Source organism: Crinia signifera, chromosome 3, assembly GCF_055691185.1.
Source record: "Crinia signifera chromosome 3, ASM5569118v1, whole genome shotgun sequence".
Taxonomy (NCBI): domain Eukaryota; kingdom Metazoa; phylum Chordata; class Amphibia; order Anura; family Myobatrachidae; genus Crinia; species Crinia signifera.
In genome coordinates this window covers 304,628,814-304,649,574 of record NC_139219.1, presented here as the reverse complement: position 1 = coordinate 304,649,574, position 20,761 = coordinate 304,628,814, and the positions used below count along the sequence as shown (strand labels likewise).

The window sequence follows — 20,761 nt, the reverse complement described above, 5'->3', positions numbered from 1 at the left end:
TAAAACACAAATTCTGTTAACACGGGAGTTTAGTAAAATACCTGAATTTTTTTGAATAAAAAACTTGCCCGTTTACAATCGTAAAGTTGCAACTCTGCTGAAACGCGGGAGCTAAGTAAATTTACTCTTGAGGGGGTATTCAGTTAAGTCTGTTTTACTTCCGCTAGCCGCAAATTTTTTTTATGTAATATTCAATTGCGGCAGTTTTCAGTTTTTATTCATATTGTAAACACAACAGTGTAAATCGGATGCAGTTTTCGACTGTGCTGGATTTTTTCAAATAGTTGAAAAAATCTAAATAGACATACACCTTGATAAAGGATCCAGAGAGGGATCCGAAACGCGTTGGTGGACACGGGCCAGGCAGACGCCCAGGAGAGGAGATTACCTACTGACCGTGAGAGCACTTGCGTGACCCGGGATCCGTATGTGACTTTTCATATGTCTGTTTGAACTGTTTTTGCCAAGAATTCCAATCCATCTGGTAATTACCTTTCCAGGCCTAAGCTTACAGCCCAGTGTACTTTGTATGCCTACCCGGATGTTGTGGAAACTTTTTTAACATTGTACCCCCATGTTTTAATTATTGTGAAAATTAAATACAGTTTTATGCGATGATATTCCTATGTTATTATTTTCACATATATCTTCATCTGAGGCTTGTTGATGTGGAGACGTTCTTGTGAAACTCAAGGGAGAGAAATTGCATAAAGGAAAAAAAAACCAATAAGGGAAGTTTTTGCATTTATTATACATTAGCGCTGGTTGAGGGTCTATTTCTATTCTTTTTGCATGTCATTGTTCTTTCCGGGTAAAGAAGAAATACCCTTGAGATAGTACTATCCCAGCAGCTTTTTTGCGCACTGTGGTGTATACTAATATTGTTGCAGTTGAAAAAATCGGCACTTTAATTGAATAGGTTGGATGTAAATCGAGCTAAAAATGGCAAAAAGTTACACTTTTTTTTTGATTAGTTGAAAAAAATGGCACTTAGTTGAATACCCCCCCCCCCCCCCCCCCCCAAAGTCAGCTGACCCAGTCAATCATGAAACTCTTTGGTAATCATGTGATGTCAGCAGAAGAAAGGGGAGGGACTACTGGTGTTATAAACATGGTAAATCTTTTCTGCAAACGACCAAATATAATATTGTGATTGTGGTTTCCATGGTAATCTCCCTGAGATGACTGTAAATCATTAATAGCAGATTGAATTAAAGCCCTACGGAATAGCAGTTAGCTCCATGTGCCAGCTTACAGTTTGTCAAAGTGATTTATGTTAAAAAAATAAATAAGAACATCTCCTTTTTACATAAGCTTGCACATTTTCTTGAGAATTTAATGTATTTTGACACCGAGATCCGGAGATTTGTTTGTAGTGCTTTTTTGTTTATTCTTAAATAAATTCAGTGTAAAATCACTTTCCTTCTTACGACTCAATCCAACTGATAGATTATGGGTTTGTGTTGAGGTTGCTTGTAAGCCAGTTTGCAGTATCTACACTCCCCTGTCCAATCACAGACCTTGATGGTGTGAGCAGATATTGGCATGTATTCAGTATGGCCGGCAAGGGTTTTTTATGGCTTGTTTTTGGCGAGGATAGTCGAAAACAAGCCATCCTTGCAGTTTAACTCCCTTGCCAGAGGCAACCTCGCCGTCAGAGAATTCCCCCGAATGGCTAGGTGGAAGCGGACGCACACCCCATTTCCACCTCGCTTTTTAGAAATAGCGAAGCCGGAAATGGCGAGTGCAAGGGGGTCAGTTGAATACTGACCCGCTAGCTACGACGACGAGCAATAGGCACTGCTCGCTGTCATAGCTCGCCCTTTAGATTGCCTCAAGAAAATCCTGTCTCAGAGGTCTACAGACAATTCCTTTGACTTTATGCTTGGTTTGTACTCTGTCGTGCATGTGGGACCTTATATAGACAGGTGTGCACCTTTCCAAATCATGTACAATTAACTCAATTTGCCACAGGTAGACTCCAATTAAGCTGTAGGAACATCACAAGGATGATCAGCGGAGACAGGATGCACCTGAGCTTAATTTTGAACTTCAGGGCAAAGGCTGTGAATACTTATATACATGTGATTTCTTGGTTTTTTAATTTGTAATAAATGAGCAGAAATGTCCCAAAAACGTTGTCATTATGGAGTATTGTGTGTAGAATTTTTAGAGGAAAAAAATTAATTTATTCCATTTCGGAATCATGCTTTAACATAACAAAAAATGTGGAAAATGTGAAGCGCTGTGAATACTTTCCAGATGCACAGTATAATGCATTGTTATTATTATCAGAGTGGTCGGTGCTATTGGCTTACACCTATTTTCCTTTATGTCTCACTGCAAGTTAAGTGTGATCATACTCCGCAGTGCAGCTTGCTAACTTCATACTGTGTATGGTGTCGGGTGTAGTCTATGTCCACTTCCAAATGCGCCAGTATGTGTTATCCTTCAGTGGCGGCCGAAGACCTAATGTCATGTTTTCCTGCTGCAGAGCTTAATGAATGTGCCTGAGTACATAATCATATAACATGTGGCTGCCTAATGAACAGAGTCTTCTTGCGTTCTTGCTGGCTACGAACCTCATCCACAGTGATCTCTTTTAATGCACAACACCAACGTTCCAGACACTGGCAATTAGAGCTGAGTACAGTGATTCAGAGACATGATTACAGGATATTGTGTGGGTAATTAAGCACACTTGTGTCTGATATATTGTACGCATTGTACTGTAAAGACTACTTTCTATATAATCAAGTCTTTCGGAAAATATATACAGGAACACCACCAATAATTCCGACACTGTGCCATATATTCCATTTTGCCGGATTATTGGTGGGACTCCTGCACAGGGCAACCTACCCTAGCTGGCTACCTTAAACACGCAGTCAGCGTCCACTGCGCTGAGCGATCCCTCCGTCCAAGCGGTTCTCCCTGCCACTCATCTCCCCTTACTGCGCCACTCATCTACGCCATACTTGCCTACCTGACCCTCTCCATGTGGGAGAAAATGCTCTGTTCCTGGACCTCCCTGGTAATGTATGATTGTCATCACCTGTGGTGAAACACCTTTACCCAGCTCCCCACAGATGATGGCAATCATACATTACCAGGGAAGTCCAGGAACAGAGCATTTTCTCCCGCATGGAGAGGGTCAGGTAGGCAAGTATGATCTACGCCTTCAGCGTGACTTCCTCTTCCACTCATCACCAACTGCAGCACGGTTCCCCCACCACCTAACTTAACCCTCCCGCTGGCCTTGTAAGCCCTCATCCAATCACCCCCCATCACCCCCCCCCCCAAAAAAAAAATTCTAACTCTCCCTACCCCCCTGGCACCTGATGTGTCCAGATGAAAAGAGGTCCCGGACCATCAGGTGCCAGAAAATCGGTGTTGTACCTGTGTGTGTGTATATGTATGTATATATATATATGTATACATATACATAGATAGACGGTACTGGCGGTCCGGCACTCTCCTTAATAGGCAATATGCCCTGGTGCCCTCCCTGTGTTGAATGGATAGCTGGAGAAGAACAGGCGGCACTCCGGGGAAACTTTCAAAGAAACTGTATTTGTGGAAAAACGACCAACCAGTGAGAACCTCTATAAAGGTGCCCACACACTAGAACAATTTTTTTTGCAGATTGGCCAATTTCCGATAAATCGACCAATATATCTGCTGATTTTTACCGATAAACGTTCGAAAAATCGGCCGATATTGGTTGGATGTGTGCTCCCATGGATCTTTTGCTAAATCTTCTGATCATACATGCTGCATGAAAGATCAGAAGATTTAGCGAAAGAACGATAGGAGCGCAAATGGGATCTTAAGAGAAATCTTTGGTAAAAATATGCGCCAGCCTGAAATCTTTTGTCCAGGTCGGACAAAAAATGTCAAGGCGAATTTATGCGCACATCTTACGATCGCAGATCTTTCTAGTGTGTGGGCGCCTTTAAGTGAGCCAAAAATTTATTGTACTTGGATATTCGAGAGACCAGATGCATTGGAAACACATTGTACAGTACTTGGAATGACAGTAAACACACTTTGATACAGTATGTACCTGTGTGTATGTTCTTCAGGTTTCTAAAGTTTATTCCAAACATAGGAAATTCCAAATATTTCATACAATAAATGTGCTTTGATGTTCTTCATGTGAATGCTGGGGTATACTAAGCTTCACGTCATTGTTGAATGTGGCTTTGTGCTTGTAGAGACTCCTCAAGGTTATGAATGTGTGGAAGTTACTGTACCTGTATGTCCTTAATGTTAGGCTTCAGTACAATAACGTCCTGGCTTCTTTCAGAATGTTCTACTTGGGGACAAATGTGCCAGAAAAATAAACAAAAAACCCCCTTCAGGAACAATCCTGAGCTTCAATCTCATACCGGTCTGTAGTTACTGTAGCTGGGTTGCAGTCAGGGGCGGATCCAGGAAAAAATGACAGGGGGGCACCAAGATAGGGGAGGGGGGTGTTAGTGGTGCCAGTGTGCACGCTCAGAGAGCAGAGAGAGAGAGGAGGAGAGCAGAGAGAGAGAAAGGAGGAGAGCAGATAGAGGGTGGGAATGGGATTAAAAATAGGCCCTGGCATTGAAAGTACGCAGGCCTACCTTGGCGTTAATAGTGAAGTAGGTAGTTGTGCGCCGAAAAAGGGGGTGGGGCAATTTAAGAGGGGGCGTAATCTTGAGTGTAGTGTACTACACCATATACCACTTCTACACATTATGCAACAAAATACCGTAGTAGACCCCATTATACCCGCAATTTACACATGATGCAACACAGATTGAGCCAAAATTCACATAATGCTACACAGATTACGCCAATATGTCCATTATGCATTATGCCAAACACCATAATGTCAATTACAAATGATGCTACATAAGTGCTGCTTACTTTCATGCTCGTTGCCAGGGGTTCCATGCTCATTGCCAGGGGTTCCATGCTTGTTTCCATGTGGGATTCCATGCTCATTGCCATGTGGGATTCCATGCTTGGTGTCATGTGGGAAATTAATTTTTTTTGTCCCGGCCAATGATGCTTATGCAGAAAGGATTAGTGGGTCCTGGACTCTTGGTGAGTGTGTGTGTGCGGGGGTGGGCGCACTGGAACCCAGTATTGGTGCAGCATAGCGGGCACAGGGTCACCCAGTATTGGTGCAGCATAACGGGCACAGGGGCTGAGAATGGATGGATTGCTGGATCAGTGCTGTTAGCAGTGAATAGCTGGAGTAGCCACAAATGCCCCTTTGTTCCCTGCTGCTGCAGGTGGGTGGCTTATAGCTAAACATTATCTCCCCCCCGCAGAGATGTCCGGCTCCATTAGAGGCTGCACAGTGCAATGCCCCAGCAGGTGTCACATTATAATGGTGTGACTATACAGCAATGTTTCATATGATTGCCTACATGGTGTACAGGCAACATTGCTACGGTCTGATCATCATGATAACGGTCCCCACAGAGGAAACTAGTTCTTTAGTCAATGCATGCATAGGTCATGTTGCTCTAGCACATACATGTGCAGTATATCGTGCGGATGCAGAGTATAGGGGTGCAGGGTATGGGGGGCGCAGGGTGGGGAGGTGCAGGGGGTGAGGAGTGAGAGGTGTGGAGGGCAGGGTGTGGGGAGTTAGGGGTGTGGAGGTGCAGGGGGTGGGGAGTGAGGGGTGTAAGGGGCACAGTGTGTGGGGAGTTAGGGGTGTGCAGGTTGTGGGGGCGCAGGGTGAGGGGTTCAGGCTGTGGGGGGATGCAGGGGCCGCGCACAGTAGTAGAATTTTTGCCTAGGGCTGGGGACGGGTGCTACAAAATCTTCCACCTGCCCTACCTGTGCTAGTGTCTTCACAGCCGGGCAGAGAGCTGCCCGGCTGTATTGTCAGGACACTGCAGCAGCCCTAGGTCCCGTCCTCCTGACTCCCGGTTATTTTAAAACTTGCTCTGCTGCAGCTGCCTGCCGGGTCCGCAAGCCAATTGGAGCTCGCTTGCAGTCCGACAGCCAATCAGGAGTGGGGTCTCCTGATTGGCTCCCGGACCGCGAACGAGGTCCTATTGGCTTGCGGACCCAACAGGCTGCTGCAGCAGCGCAAGTTTTAAAATAGCCGGGAGTCAGGAGGACGGGACCTAGGGCTGCTGCAGTGTCCTCTCTAGATCTTGACAATACAGCCGGGCAGCTCTCTGCTCTCTGCCCGGCTGTAAATGCTCTCCGGCAGCGGGCGGGAGTTAAAGTAAAAAAAAAAGTGTCAGAAATCCGCGCATGTTGTGTAGTGAAACATTACCTGCACAGTTTTCTCCTTCTTGCTTGCAGGCTTTTTCTCAGGGGAGGGGATGTCCATCGTTAACTATGACCTATTTTTTATTTTTTTTTTTCAATTTAAATGCCGCCCCCCACCGCCGCCGCCTGAAAGAATTAAGAGGCGGGCAGATCGTCCTGCTGCCCGGCTGTATACAGTGTGCGTCAGGCTGGCTCAGCTGTGCAGCGGCCCCTAGGTCCCGTGCGGCTCCCTGCTGAAGCTTAGCTCACGCTGCCGCCTGTAGGGACCACGAGCCAATCAGAGCTTGCTCGCAGTCCAGCAGCCAATCAGGAGTGGTGGACTGGGGGAATTTAAAATAAAAAAAAATGGTGTCAGAAATGACGGGGGGGCACGTGCCTGGGTGCCCCCCCCCCGCCTTCCTTAAATCCGCCAGTGGTTGCAGTTGTAATCTCTGCCGCACCCTGTACTCTGTTTGATCTGTTTGTAGCAGCAGAATTGTGTGGTTATGAATTACAGAGCCGGCAGTGTTTATGTAGACAGTCAATCAGTCGCTATGCACATGGTCAACATTTAATAAAAAGTTGAACTGGAAAAGGTCGAAACATGAAGAGGTTGACATGACTTTTTCTGGTTTTGTTGGTATCAATTTCGACACCTTAAAAGGTGGACCCCCAAGTAGTGTACTGTGTACCCCTGCAGCGTCAGGCCAAGTGCTCCATCCACTCACCATGCTCCAGGCCAGGTGCCTCGTTCCGCTACTGCTGCGCCAGGGGGTGCACGAGACGCTTGCATGCCCCATCACAACGGAGCTTCCCCGGGTCTCCCCCGCCGGTCCTCCTCGCCGATAAATAGATCACAACACAGGATTCGTGCCCGGTGTCTCCGACCATAAGGTTCAGATGGGATACGTGTATGAGGTCCTTACTTTGGGTGCAGTTTGGTTACATTGGGGCAGATGTATTAAGCCTGGCGAAGAAATAAACTAGAGATAAAGTGGAAGGAGATAACGGACCAGCCAATCAGCTGCGTTTGAAATATGACAGTTGGGAGTTGATTGGCTGGTGCATTGTCTCCTTTCACTTTACAGTATCTCCAGTTTATCTCTTCACCAGGCTTAATACATCTGCCCCAATGTGTGTTAGTGGTGGTTGTCTATACGTTAGTCCCTTTCTTCATGGAGGGTAGGTTTATAATGTGTAGTGGTCATTAATAGTTGGTTGTGTTAATATATTGGTTGTTACCTTTGGTTGAGTTTGTTTTTGCTAATTGCTGCCTGTATTGTTTACTATATGTCTGGTTTGCTCCTGTCCAGGCCGACCCAAATATGCTCATCAGGATGGTAACAAACTACGTCTCTGATTACGCCAATGTCAACTGGCTTATAGAGCTGCTGCCCCTGATTGAACAACTGCACTATTACAATGAGCGGCTGGTGGACTTCACTCAGGCACAGATCCTGCAAGGTCTCGGCAAAGGAGTGGACGTGCAGAGGTTCTCCAAAGACGGCCAGTACAAGACGGAGACTATACTCGGACTTGCTGAGTGAGTATCTTATATATATATATATATATATATACAGTATACTGTATATCCTATGTCAATCATGTGAATGGACACGATTGTGTTCATACACACGGGACGGCCACGGCCCGGTTGCAGCCGGATCCCACCACTGGAAGGGACAGCTGCCCGGGCTGTGGCCATCTCCGCCATTGAAAACTTCTGAGTGTGCCGCGGCTTCTTGGCTGTGCGGGGTTTCATCGCCTGGCAAGAGCCGGAGCGTGTGAAATTGCCCTTACAATGGTTTCTATATGTGCCTCACACTTTTGATGGGACAATTGACTCAAAAGCTATGTCATGGACATGTGAGGGCTATTGCCTCCTTATTTCATCATCCATTAAGCAGCTAAAAGGTCTGGAGTTGATTCCAGGTGTGACATTTGAATTTTGAATCGGTTGCTGTCGACTCTCAATATGAGATACAAAGAGCTGTCACTATCAGTGACGCCAGCCATCGTTAGGCTGAAAAATCAACACAAACCCATCAGAGAGATAGCAAAAACATGAGGTGCGGCCAAATCAACTGTTTTGAACATTCTTAAAAAGAAAGAACGCACCGGAGAGCTCAGCAACACCAACAGAACCAGAAGACCACGGAAAATAACTGCCCGCCACCCCATGCCCCTCTATGCCCCCCACCCGCAAAGTTGCTTTCATGCACCCGGCAAACAATGTGGCTGCACACAACAAGCACATCTGCAGAAATGCGCATAGAAAAAAATCGGTCCCCGTGCGAACGAGCCCCTTGTGCGAACTGACCCGAATAAGGGCCAAAGGGGCAGATGTATTAAGCCTGGCGAAGAGATAAACTGGAGATAAAGTGGAGAAAAAGTGGAAGGAGAAAACGCACCAGCCAATCAACTCCCAACTGTCATATTTCAAACACAGCTGATTGGCTGGTACGTTAACTCCTTCTACTTTATCTCCAGTTTATCTCTTCGCCAGGCTTAATACATCTGCCCCATAATGTGTGCCAAATATTTCCAACCGTTTTGGTGCTGTGTATATGCCAGGTCCGTGGCGCTTAAAATTTGGCATGATTTGAGGATAGGTGTACTGTATATGGGCAAATCTGTGATACAGTTCGAGTATCCCTTATCCAAATATCCATTTTTCACATTCAGTGTCTGAGATACGACACAAACTTTGTTTCATGTTTTAAAACCTTGTTTCATGCGCAAATAAAATATATGTGTGTGTATTTCATGTGTTATATGTGTTTGTACAACAGAAACGCAAATACCTCAAGATATTTCATTCAAATATACAAATTATTCCCAAATATCCCATTATCTAAAATTCTTCTGGTCCCGAGCATTTTACATCAGGGATACTCAACTTGTATTTTGTTTTCTTTTAAAAGGCCATGGGTCATTGACAACAACTACAGTAGGTTGACAAGCAGAAGGTTGACACCACTAGTTTGACATGCATAAAGATCGACATGACTGACAGTCGACATGGAGTTAGGTTGACAGGGTCATTAGTTGGACATGGGGAAGGTTGACAGTCAAAAGGTGACGTGGGGTTTTTCACCTTTGTTTTAACCCGAATGTCGACATGGACACTAAAAAAGTGCGCTGCGTCCCCTCGCATGGCTCACTGTGATAGCCAGGTTTCAGGCATGGTGAAAACACTATTTTTTTCTCCCACCATGCCCTAGTGGAAAAGTGAAAAGCCCCATGTCAATCTTCCCATAGACCTAATGCTTGTGTCGATCTAATGACCCTGTCTACCTTCAATCATGTCGACCTTTATGCATGTCAACCTAGAGTTTGTAAACTTAGTGACTGTGGGGTAGATTTATTAAGCTCAGTGAAGTGATAAACTGTCTGGTTTTTATCACCGGCCAATCAGCTCCTACCTGTCCTTTTTTTTTTTTTTCAAACCAAGCCTGTAACTTCACAGGTATTAGCTGATTGGTCGGTGATAAAAGCCAGACACTTTATCACTTCACCGAGCTTAATAAATCTAGCCCTGTATCCCTTATAAATAAAACTTGAACGTTTCCTGTGTTATACAGTATTTTAGTCATTTTTGTTATTTTACTTAAAATACCTGCCATTATTATTTGCTAACATTTATTATATATCTTTACAAGCCAATTAGTTATTCTTAGGAGCTCACTTGCGCTCATTCACTTGTGGGAAGGATATATTTGGCTTTTTGGCCTTCTACAACGAAACTCTTCGTTTTCTATGACACATGCAGTTTTGCAGAATGTAATATATACGCAAACACCAAATATGTGTAATGGTTTTTACACTATGTCCATCTCTTCCCCAAGCGGCACAGGGAGCTGTGGTCATGAACGCCACATTACAGAGACACAGTGCTAGGATAGATGGTAGTGTTACAGCGATCGCATCTCACGCAGCCTCGCCGTGCATTAGCAATAGATAATCTTCTGAGCCTGAAAATCTGCCTTTTAAAGAAAAAGGGGAGGGGGGCGGGGGATTCGGCCCGTGTTCTGGGACGCTACATGAGAGCACTTGAAGATACAATAATTAGCTTGCAAGATTAGAACATCTCTGTACATAATAATGATGTATTTGCAATGTGGCCTTGGATTTGACCGTAGAACTCGCCTGCATTATTTTAATAGTGCACTTTTGTAGTCGCTAGCAGAATACGCTTAGTAGCGCATGAAACAGTGCAGCGTCATCAGCCGTATAAGCTGTGTGAGGGTAAGCACCACCTGCTGTCTCCTCATACTCCTCCTTGCCATCCCAGGTGTTTGTGGCAGAAACCAGATACATTTGGTTTTTGAACAGCTCAATCACTATGGGGCAGATTTATTAGTCCTGATGGAATGATAAAGTGGTCGGTGATAATGCACCAGCTAATCAGCTCCTAAATGTCATTTTTCAAACCTGGTCCGATTGTAGCTGATTGGCTGGTGCGATATCACTGACCACTATTGCCACCTGCAGGGGTTCCATCGATCTTCCATGCTGTTACATCCGTACTCTGCGGTGAGCTCCACTTTCTTTCACCTGTGGAAAACTCAACTTGACAGCGACTCTTCCCTCTTTCTTTCACTTCCCTTCCATATATCTCTCATTGCCCTCTCTATATATGTTTGTATTTGTAGTGAGTATTTCTCTCACTGCCTTCTCCATAGCTCTCTCACTATCCAAACCATAATGGTCTCAGTGCCTCCTCCATATATCCCACCTCCCCCTCCATAGTTCTCTAACAAGAACATCCATGTCTCTCATATTGTCCCCTCACTGTCTCTCTCACCGTCCCTTCCATAGCATTCTCACTGCCCCCTGCATGTCTCTCACTGCCTCTTCCGTTGCAATCTCACTCCCCCTAATGGTTGTCTCTGTCCCTTCCAAAGGCTGTCTCCCTCTATTTTTCTCTCAGTGCTGCTCAAATATCATTGTCCCCCTCCATGTGTCTCACTGCCTCTTCAATGTCTATGACTTCTCTTTCCATGGCTTACAGACTGCCTCTTCTATGTCACTCACTGCCCCTTCCTCTGATCTCTCTCTGCTCTTCCACCGCTCTCGCACTGAACCCTCCATCGCTCTTGTGTTGCACCCATCACCGCTCTTGTGCTGCACCCTCCACCGCTCTCTCTCTCTCTCTCTCTGCACCCTTAAATTGAATTAGGGCACAAGACCCGCCAACCCCTCTAGTTCACGTCTCGTCTAATTAAATATCTACTCTCGGTCAGAATGAGCTTTTTATTTAACGAACAGTTAAACAAGTTCCTCTGTGAATAACTTTGACTGCGCAGTTTGTGTTTGTGCTTCTGCTGTGTGACCATTGTGTTGCTCGGCTGAGGGGAGAGAGCCGGCAGACCGTGAACTCGTCACATCGATATTCCTGCACAACAGGAACCAGCTGGAAGATTGCACCCTATTGATTAGGCCAGTACAATGCTATGGCCATTTTATATTTTTAATTAATTTGATTTTTTTTTTATGTTGATCTATCTGGCCTAAAGATCTGGGTTACAGGCATTGGCAACTGTTAGATCTGTATGGATTATTAGGTAAAGAGTCAATAGGTCTAACACAAATTGTCGACAGGGTCAAAGTATTAACATGGAAAAGGTAGACATGATTTAAAAAAAAAAAAAAATCCGGGTCCAATGTCGAAAACTGTCAACATGGAAACCCAATTCTTGTAACGCGCAATTCTGCATGGCTCGCTAGGTCGGCACTTTTATACTCTCCCTCTATGCCGACATGGAATTACTGACTGTGTATAGACCAGGGATGGGGAACCTTCGGCCCTCCAGGTATTGCTGAACTATACATCCCAGCATGCCATGCTACATTTTTGCTATTTGGCCATGTTAAAACTGTTGCAGAGCATGCTGGGGTGTGTAGTTCAACAACAGCTGGAGGGTTGAAGGTTCCCCATCTCTGATCCAGACACTGTCCAGTATCCACTGGAACCAGAAAAAAATGAATGTGAGAAAAAACATCAATGATGATGTTTAAATATTTCATTATCAAAATCTGCCATCCATGTTGACCCCCCCCCCCCCTCCCCGGTAAGCTTTGTAGATTACCACTTTGCGGGGGGCAAGACTGGATTCTTAGTGTTGGTGCCACAAATGTGTTCTCAATACACCAAGAACCACCAGGCCCCGTGTGACTCTGTTAGTGCCAGGCTTCTTTATTCCCCGCATTATTTTATTTGAAAATGGGTCTTAATGACTATGTGACAGTTGTACAGCAGGAGACTCTGCTGATTAATTTGATATGTGGCACATCAATATCTGTGTGCAGCTGAGTCTGTACTCCGATTCAGAGTCTCTGTCGCACACAATACACAAGTGTCATCTATAAAATGACACTTGAGTCGACAAACACTAAAAACTCATGTCAGCCGTTTCCATGTCAAGCTAATGCTTGTGTCGACTTAATGACCTTGTCGACCTAATGCAATTTGACCTACAGTATTTCATGTGTTGACCAAGTGACTTTCGACTTAATAACTTTCGACCTAAGTTATGCCGACTCAATGACCCATACCCCCAGCACATATGGTTCTACTCAGACATACTGGGTATTTACCCAGACCGCAGACGAGAGCCCCAGAGGGAGGTGCAAAGGTTTTATCATCACGTATTGCATCATTAAGGCCCATCTCTATGCTATAGTGCCGCAGTTCACCATAAATAGCATCATCCAGCTCCCAGAGGGCCAGATGCACTAAGCTTCAGCAGCCAATCAGCTCCTACCTGCCATGTTACAGACTGTGTTTGAAATATGACAGGTTGGAGCTGATTGGTTGGTTGTTTATCACTCTCCATTTCCTCACTTTTGAAGCTTAGTGCATCTGGCCCAGGATCTGGTAGGGTTTGTGGTCATTAACTCAACAGTGTCTAGACAACAGTCAAAAAGTTGCCCACTATTAGTCGACAGTCAATAAAATCCTTTTTCCTTGTCGACATTTTTGGCCATGTCAATCTAATGCATGTCAACCTTTTTTATGTGTCGACCTAAGGACCCATACTTGTCTGGTAGGGTTTCCCAACATTGCTGAGTTTCCCAGACATTTCGCCATACCGGGTTTGTACATCCATAAATAAGTCTCTGCCTATATACTGTATTGCATCCATATAGGTGGTCTATTGTGTTATCGGATGGAACAGGTCCCCTGGCCGTGTCATTGTCTGTATTACAGAACAGTGGGGCAGATGTATTAAGCATGGTGAAGAGATAAAGTGGAAGGTGAGAACGCACCAGCCAATCAGCTGTGTTTGAAATATGACAGTTGGGAGTTGATTGGCTGCTGCGTTATCTCCTTCCACTTTATCTCTTCACTGGGTTTAATACATCTGCCCCAATGTGAGAGGTTGTATTCAGAGCAAGTCAAACTCAGATCTGCTAAAGAAACAAACAACTGTTCCCGGATATCCCGGAATCAATCTCCTATACTCTGCCCTTTTGCTAAGATGCGAAACATCTCTGAATTTGTATCAAATAAATGATTGGGTTTGTATGGTGTAATAATGTGTTTTCTGTCATCCTGCTGTATGGGAACAACGTAGGGTGAAAGAGCCAATTACGGAATGCTGCTGATCTTTGAGACGCCCATGAATCATTTTTATAGTGTTTTTATAGGCTTTTAATTAGGCCTGGCAGTGCAAGAGGCTGTGCGGGGTGCATTGGTATGCCACGCGGCCTCTCCGCCGTTCTTACGGGAAAAACACACAGTGCAGGGTAAAGAATGCAATCGGAACCACAGAGAGATACTCACTTCATTAGAGCTAATGGGGTTGGCTCATCTTAAAATGAAATGTTAGGCCCTTTTTAGTGACCCGCTAACAACTATGCGTTTGAGCACAACCTCAAACATTTGGATGTCAGAAGTGCCCCTACTTAATGCCCTTTATTTAAGATGCATCTATGTTAAATTGTTGTCTGTAGATAAAGAACAACTGTTTCCTTGACAACCGCCATGATGATAAATACATTTTTTTTTTTCTGACTGATTCAAAGAAATAGCTTCTTAACTATTTCCGTGAAGATGGATGACCCCATTGTGTCGTCGTCAGCGGCTACAGAAAGAAACATACCTGCCAACTATGGCTTCTTTCCCTCCAGCGGTGTGCTCCGATTTGGGCCCAAAATGGAGAGTAATCAAGTGCCATACAATCAGCCTATAAATCCCATGTTGCAGGCTCTGATTTGTTGGCATTTATCTCCACTTTAGCCAATTCTTAGTAGTGTTCATTCTAGCAGCCGCTATATTTGAAAACCCATGCAGTTCCTGTTCCCTGCCTGGGGTGTCGCTGTCTGCTGTGGTGTTTCTAGCACAGGTCTGGTTTGCATATCAGTGCTGATATACAGACCACACTGTGCTAGAAGCACTACAGCAGGCAGGGAAGAGGAACTGCATGGGTTTTCAAATATGGTGGGTGGTAGAATTAACACTACTAAGGACATCTTCCCCATGGTCACTGTATTAAAAGATGCAGTCGTGTCCATAAACAAGAGTGGTAATATATAGTGTGTGAATATTGAATTAACAACTGTCTTCTCCTACTGTACAAAGAATGTGCGCATTGTGCCAAGGTTGTACGTTTCGGTAAACAGGAAATGTTTGCGCCACAGACAGCAAAGTGGCTAGACGTACGGCTGCTGATCACACGCAGCGGGGTACAACGGTCACATGCTACTTGTACACAACATATTGTAGCTTCATCCGTGCCCTGGATGTTGTGTAAGAAGTACTTATCATGTGTGTCTAGCAGGAGTGGCTGGGAGGGAATGCCTGTAGGAGATGGAGATCCTGGCTGTCTCATCTCGTCTGCTCCTGTCAGTTAGATATGCAAATCAATGCCTTCCTCTGATTCGGATTGACAGGAACACATCTTTGTGTCCTTGCGAGCGCACTACCAGTTCAGCGCTGTTCCTCAAAAATGACATTTAATGGAAGCACTAAATCTAGATGAATATTTTGGGAACAAAAAAAATAAAAAACAACCAAAAAAATAAAAAACCCCATTAAATCGCTCATGTGTTTACTTTAAACGTTTTTAGAACTTCGGAAAAGTTTGTCCTGTGAATGAACATCGGCTTCTGATATTACGCTGTCCCAGCAGGGGATCTGTCTATTCCCCTCTTCTCTGTCATCATCCTAGCAGCATGAGTATGTAATCACATTTTCACTCCAAACTATTACTGAGTGTTTTGCTACAAGCCAGTTTGTGGAGCAGGCACCTCCGCCTCTCTGTGCAAGGTCTGACATTGGTAAAATAACTGCCATTTCTTGTTGTTACAGCTTGTGTGTGTGTGCGTGCTCTGGACGGAAATTGTTTGCGCGCAATTGAAATGTTGAACAAGCTGACCCGTGTCTGGGCGTTTTTTTCTTTCTTTTAATCTGTGCAGTGCCACCCATCTTGTTGTTTGTTATAAGGACTACACTGTTCTAGACTCTAGGAGGGCACCCAGGTATTACTTGTTCTCAGGGCTGCCAAGAGAAATCCTGGGCCCCGGTACAACAGTGTCACGGGGCCCCCCTGGAGTGGCGGCGAGCTACAGAAAAGAGGTGTGGCCATTAAAAGGATATAGGGGTGTGTACCACACCATATACGCTTTATGCAACACAATAGTAGACTCCTTATACTTGCCCCTTACACATTATGCTACACAGAATGAGCCAAAATTCACATGGAATGTCATAAAATTCACATTATGCAACATGGAATGACACAAAATTGAAATTATTCCACATGGATTGTGCCAAAATTCACATTATGCCACACAGATTGAGGCAAAATTCAGGGACAGTGAGAGGAATGGTGGGGATGCAGGGACAGAGACGGTGGTGATGAAGGGTCAGAGGGTATGGGACAGAGATGGTGGGGACGCAGACAAATTAGGTCTAGAAGGTCATTTCTATGTAAGGGATGGCAACATAAATCTTGGGGCCGGTAATTTCACTGGGATTGAAAAATGCTCGATCCCGGGATTGGCATCCCTAAAAGAAAATTGCTCCCTGTGCCCCCACACTGACTTACTTTTTCTGAGCTGCGGAGGGGGGCAGGCGGCCGCAGTGCAGAGGCAGGCGTCGGGTAGACATGTGCGACGTGGGAGGCCCGGCGGCGAGCAGGTTCCGGCGTAGGGTATGATGTGGGAGGATGTGGGAGGCCCGACGGCGAGCAGGTTCCGGCGTCGGGTATGATGTGGGAGGCCAGGCGGCAAGCAGGTTCCGGCGCTGGTGGTCAGCGATGCGGCCTGCGCAGCGTGACCTATGATCGAGACACGCAGCGCAGGCCGCACGCCGGGTCGGGAATGCCACACACCGCCATTTCTCTGAAACATGATGCAGCTCACCACAATGCCTATGATACTATGCTGCACACTGTAATGCCCCGGACACATTATGCCACACATTGCAATGCCCCTCACACCTAATGCATACCTCCCAACTTTGGCAGTGGAGAGAGGAATATATTTGCGTGCCAGAGGCACGCGTCAAAAATTGTTGGGCGCCGTTTTTTCGCTGTGAGGGCATGTCCAGTGCTGTGTGAACTGCTGGCCATGCCCTCATCCTCCCTGCCTGCCTAATTAGACGCATGCAGTGTCTAATTCCCGCAGGACCGTCCCAAAAAAATGGGATGTCACACAAAAGTCGATACACACTGACTATGCCACACCACATACTGACTATGCCACACCACATTGCCCATCACAGTAAGGCTTCTAATAAATTATAAATTACCTGCTTGTTGCCAAGGGGGTTAATGTCCGTTGCCAAGGTGGTTAATGTCCTTTGCCAAGGGGGGTTAATGTCCATTGCCAGGGGTTCTTGCTTGTTGCCAAGGGGGGTTAATGTGCGTTGCCAGGGGTTCTTACTCGTTGCCAAGGGGGGGTTAATGTGCATTGCCAGGGGTTCTTGCTCGTTGCCAGGGGATTAATATGCATTGCCAGGGGTTATTGCTTGTTGCCAACGGGTTTATATTTGTTCCCAGGGGTTAATGCTCATTGCCAAGGGGGGTTAATGTCCGTTTCCAGGGGTTCTTGCTCGTTGCCAAGGGGGGTTTATTGTCCATTGCCAGGGGTTCTTGCTCATTGCCAAGGGGTTAATATGCGTTGCCAGGGGTTATTGGATGTTGCCAGGGGGTTAATATTTTTTGCCAGGGGTTAATGCTCGTTGCCAAGGGGGATTTCCGTTGCCAGGGGTTTTAGCTCGTTGCAAAGGGGTTAATATGTGCCCGTGTGTCCTGCCACCCGCCCATCAGCTGCTGCTGCCCCTGCCTTCCCCTGCCTTCCCCTGCGCACAGAGAGACAGACGCTAGAAGTAATTTTTCACTTCCAGCGTCTCTGACAGGGAGCACAGCCCACCAGCGTTACCAGGAAGTGCAGAGCTGTGCTTCCTGTCAGACGCTAGAGGTGAACTATGACTTCTAGCGTCTGTCTCTCCGTGTGCAGGGGAAGGACAGACAGGGGAAGGCTGGGGCAGCCGCAGGTGACGGGCGGGTGGCCGGACACATGGGCGAACGGGCGGGCGGACAGGTCCTTGTCGTCCCGACGCACCCGCAGCACAATAAATATTTTTTTTAAAGTGTGTGTCCGGACCCGGGCCCCCCTGGCAGGCCCGGGCCCAGGTAAAATGTACCCGCCCCCCCCTGCCTCTCGGCGGCCCTGCTTGTTCTGTAGGTGGAGAGGTGGTCTTCAAAACTGTTATATATATATATATATATATATATATATATATATATATATATATACACAAGGGGGCATGTACCTGCCTGCAGAGGAGATTAGTGACTGATACTGGGATATCCAGCAGCATTAGAGCATCTGCCGGCAGTTTATTTGGGACACATCTGTTGTGGGATCGTGATTGATATATGTGAAGACACTGGTGGACTAAACCTGTTGACCTTATCTTCTGAGTAGGTGAAATACACCCTAGGACGTTTTTTAGCCATGGTTGTCACTATTTATAAATCCTAAAGATATCTATCTTTTCTAAGTGGATACCCGGGAAGGGCCAATCATACGCACACGGAATAAAGTTTATAGATATTTTACAGTGTAAAAACACTGACCCTACATCTACCTTGTTGAGATTTTATATATACTTTATTGCTATACCCCTGACGAAGTCCTGTGCGACGAAACGCGTTGGGTTTTTATGAATAAAGGATCGTATATCTTAAAAGGAGTTTCCTTCTCATTTCAAAAACGGATTAAAAAATTGTTCTGTAAAAAGTCTGATAAGAATTCCAACTATTTGGACTAATTGTGTATTGGCTAAGTGGTACTCACTTTAGCGCACTCCGTTAACCCCCCTCGTATCTCTGTACACCCCAGGCTCTCGCTAACAGGAGAACCTTATTGGATTAGCTGCTGCCTTTCCAATTTTAGCGCATTACGGAGGTTAACCCACTTTATATATATATATATATATATATATATATATATATATATATAATGTGTATAGGTTAGTTGTTTTTTCTTCCACCACGACAATGCACCAGCTCCCTTATCCGGAATTGTTGTGGACAAATTGCATGACTCGCGCTATGAATTATTGCCAGATCCACCACACTCGCCCGACTTGGCTCCCTGCAACTTCTTTCTGTTCCCTAACCCAAAAACATAGCTCGCATGAAAAAAATCAGCTCAAACGAGGAGGTGCTCATCGAGGCAGAAGCCTACGAGAGTTTGTTCAATCATATTTTTTTAGAGGGTTTAAAGAAATTGCAGGGACGTTGGGAAAAGTGTTTTGTCGTGAAAGGAGATTATGTTGAAAAATAAAAAATAAAATTTGTCTTCATCCTTAACACAGGTACTTATTGATCCACCCTCGTATATACACTGGGTGATTTTGATCTGAATGCCGCTCAGTTTTGTCGTTTGAGCTGCTTTTGGCTCAAAAATTGCCCCGTGTGTACGGGGCAGCGGTGACGCTGATGCGCGCTTCCGCATCATTGCTGGCGGCCACCGCTCATCTGCTGGCTTTACCAGCAGATGAGCGATGGGGTGGACGGCTTTCCATAGCACGCCCAGGATGAAGGTGGGCTGTGCAGCCGGGAGCTAGCGGTGCGGCTGTGACCTTTGACCTCTTCACGCTGTGCAGAGCCACACAGCTGGGAACGGCAGAACACAGCTGGTGCTCAGATGCTGCCCGGCATTAGACTGCGCATGCGCGGTATAATCCTGATTTTTTTTTTCCATACCCCGGAGTGAAATCGATGCGTTTTTGTGGCCAAATCCCAGGATCCAGCTGATCCCGGGATTGACTACCCTACTAAACATTACCAAAAAATATCAGGCCGGCAAGTTTGACAGAACCATGTAGAAAGCAGTGAGATCTGTGCATGGTTCTGTCTAAAAATAGGGCTGAGTTCCAAGGGAGTTCCCCACCGGATACAAGTGCTTGGCAGACATCCCTGGGATTCCCTCTCAGCAGCGGGGGAGAGCAGTCTGTGAGTATACCTCATGAGTATTAGTTATACTTTCATATTAATAGGCAGTGCCTCGGTAATGTCATTGGTTTCTAGCAGACGGCAGACGTGTCTGTGTCCTTACTACAGTCTGCTTACCTGTGGAACTGGCGGGACGAACTACATCCACACAGAATTTTTTTTGCAATTTACTAGAATCTGGCAGTAGAATGTGTCAATACCCTATCTGGGTTTTTCTGGTTCGTTCGCACGGGGACTAGGGTGGCCAATCCCGGGATCGGCGGGATCCCGGGATTTGGCCCCAAAATGTCCAGGATTTCAATCCCGGGATTGGACTATCCAATCCCGGGATTTCGGGATTGTACAGTCTATTGCCGGGCAGCGTCTGAGCACACGCTCAGATGCTGCCCGGCTGTTACAGACGCGGGGTACGGCCGAGAGGGGTCAGACGGGGAGAGGATTCCGGTCATTCTGCCCTCTGTCACTCACTTGTTCCGTGACACTGACTGGAGGGGAGGGGTGAAGAGTGGGTTTCAGCGCCGGAGGTGCAGCGCTGTGGCCTGCGCAGCGTGACCGCGTGACCTATGGGTCACGCTGCGCAGGCCGCAGCGCTGCACCTCCGGCGCCAGAACACACTCACGGGCCACAGCCGCACACAGCATTCCTCTTTGTCCGGCGTCGCAGCCACCACCTGCCCCGCTCACCACTCATGGGGGACAGAAGCCGCCAGCCCCGCTCCACCACTCATGGGGGACAGCCGCTGCAAGCCCCGCTCCACCACTCATGGGGGACAGCCGCCGCCAGCCCGCTCCACCGCACTAAAGTAAGGGGGACAGGGGCGGTTTTCTTTTAGGGATGCCAATCCCGGGATCCCAGGAATCCCGGGATTGAGCATTTTTCAATCACGATTCCCAGGATTGAAAAAATGCCCCGGGATTGGCATCCCTAACGGGGACCAATGTTTTTGTACTTCACCGGGTGCGTGCACCTTCACCAGCAAACAGACTGTTCTCTGGGTGCACGCACCCAGGTCAGTAGTCGGGGGGGTGGTGGGCGGC

General features: G+C 46.3%; 1 protein-coding gene across 1 annotated transcript in view; it reads left to right on the top strand.

Moving 5' to 3' along the window:
* The window catches only part of NBAS (NBAS subunit of NRZ tethering complex), a 540,465-nt gene that overhangs the window by 322,443 nt on the left and 197,261 nt on the right, over window positions 1–20,761 (top strand). The window contains exon 41 of the mRNA XM_083178566.1: window positions 7,563–7,792. Within this exon, the coding sequence (XP_083034692.1) occupies window positions 7,563–7,792 (230 nt within the window). The remainder of the gene's footprint in view (window positions 1–7,562; window positions 7,793–20,761) is intronic.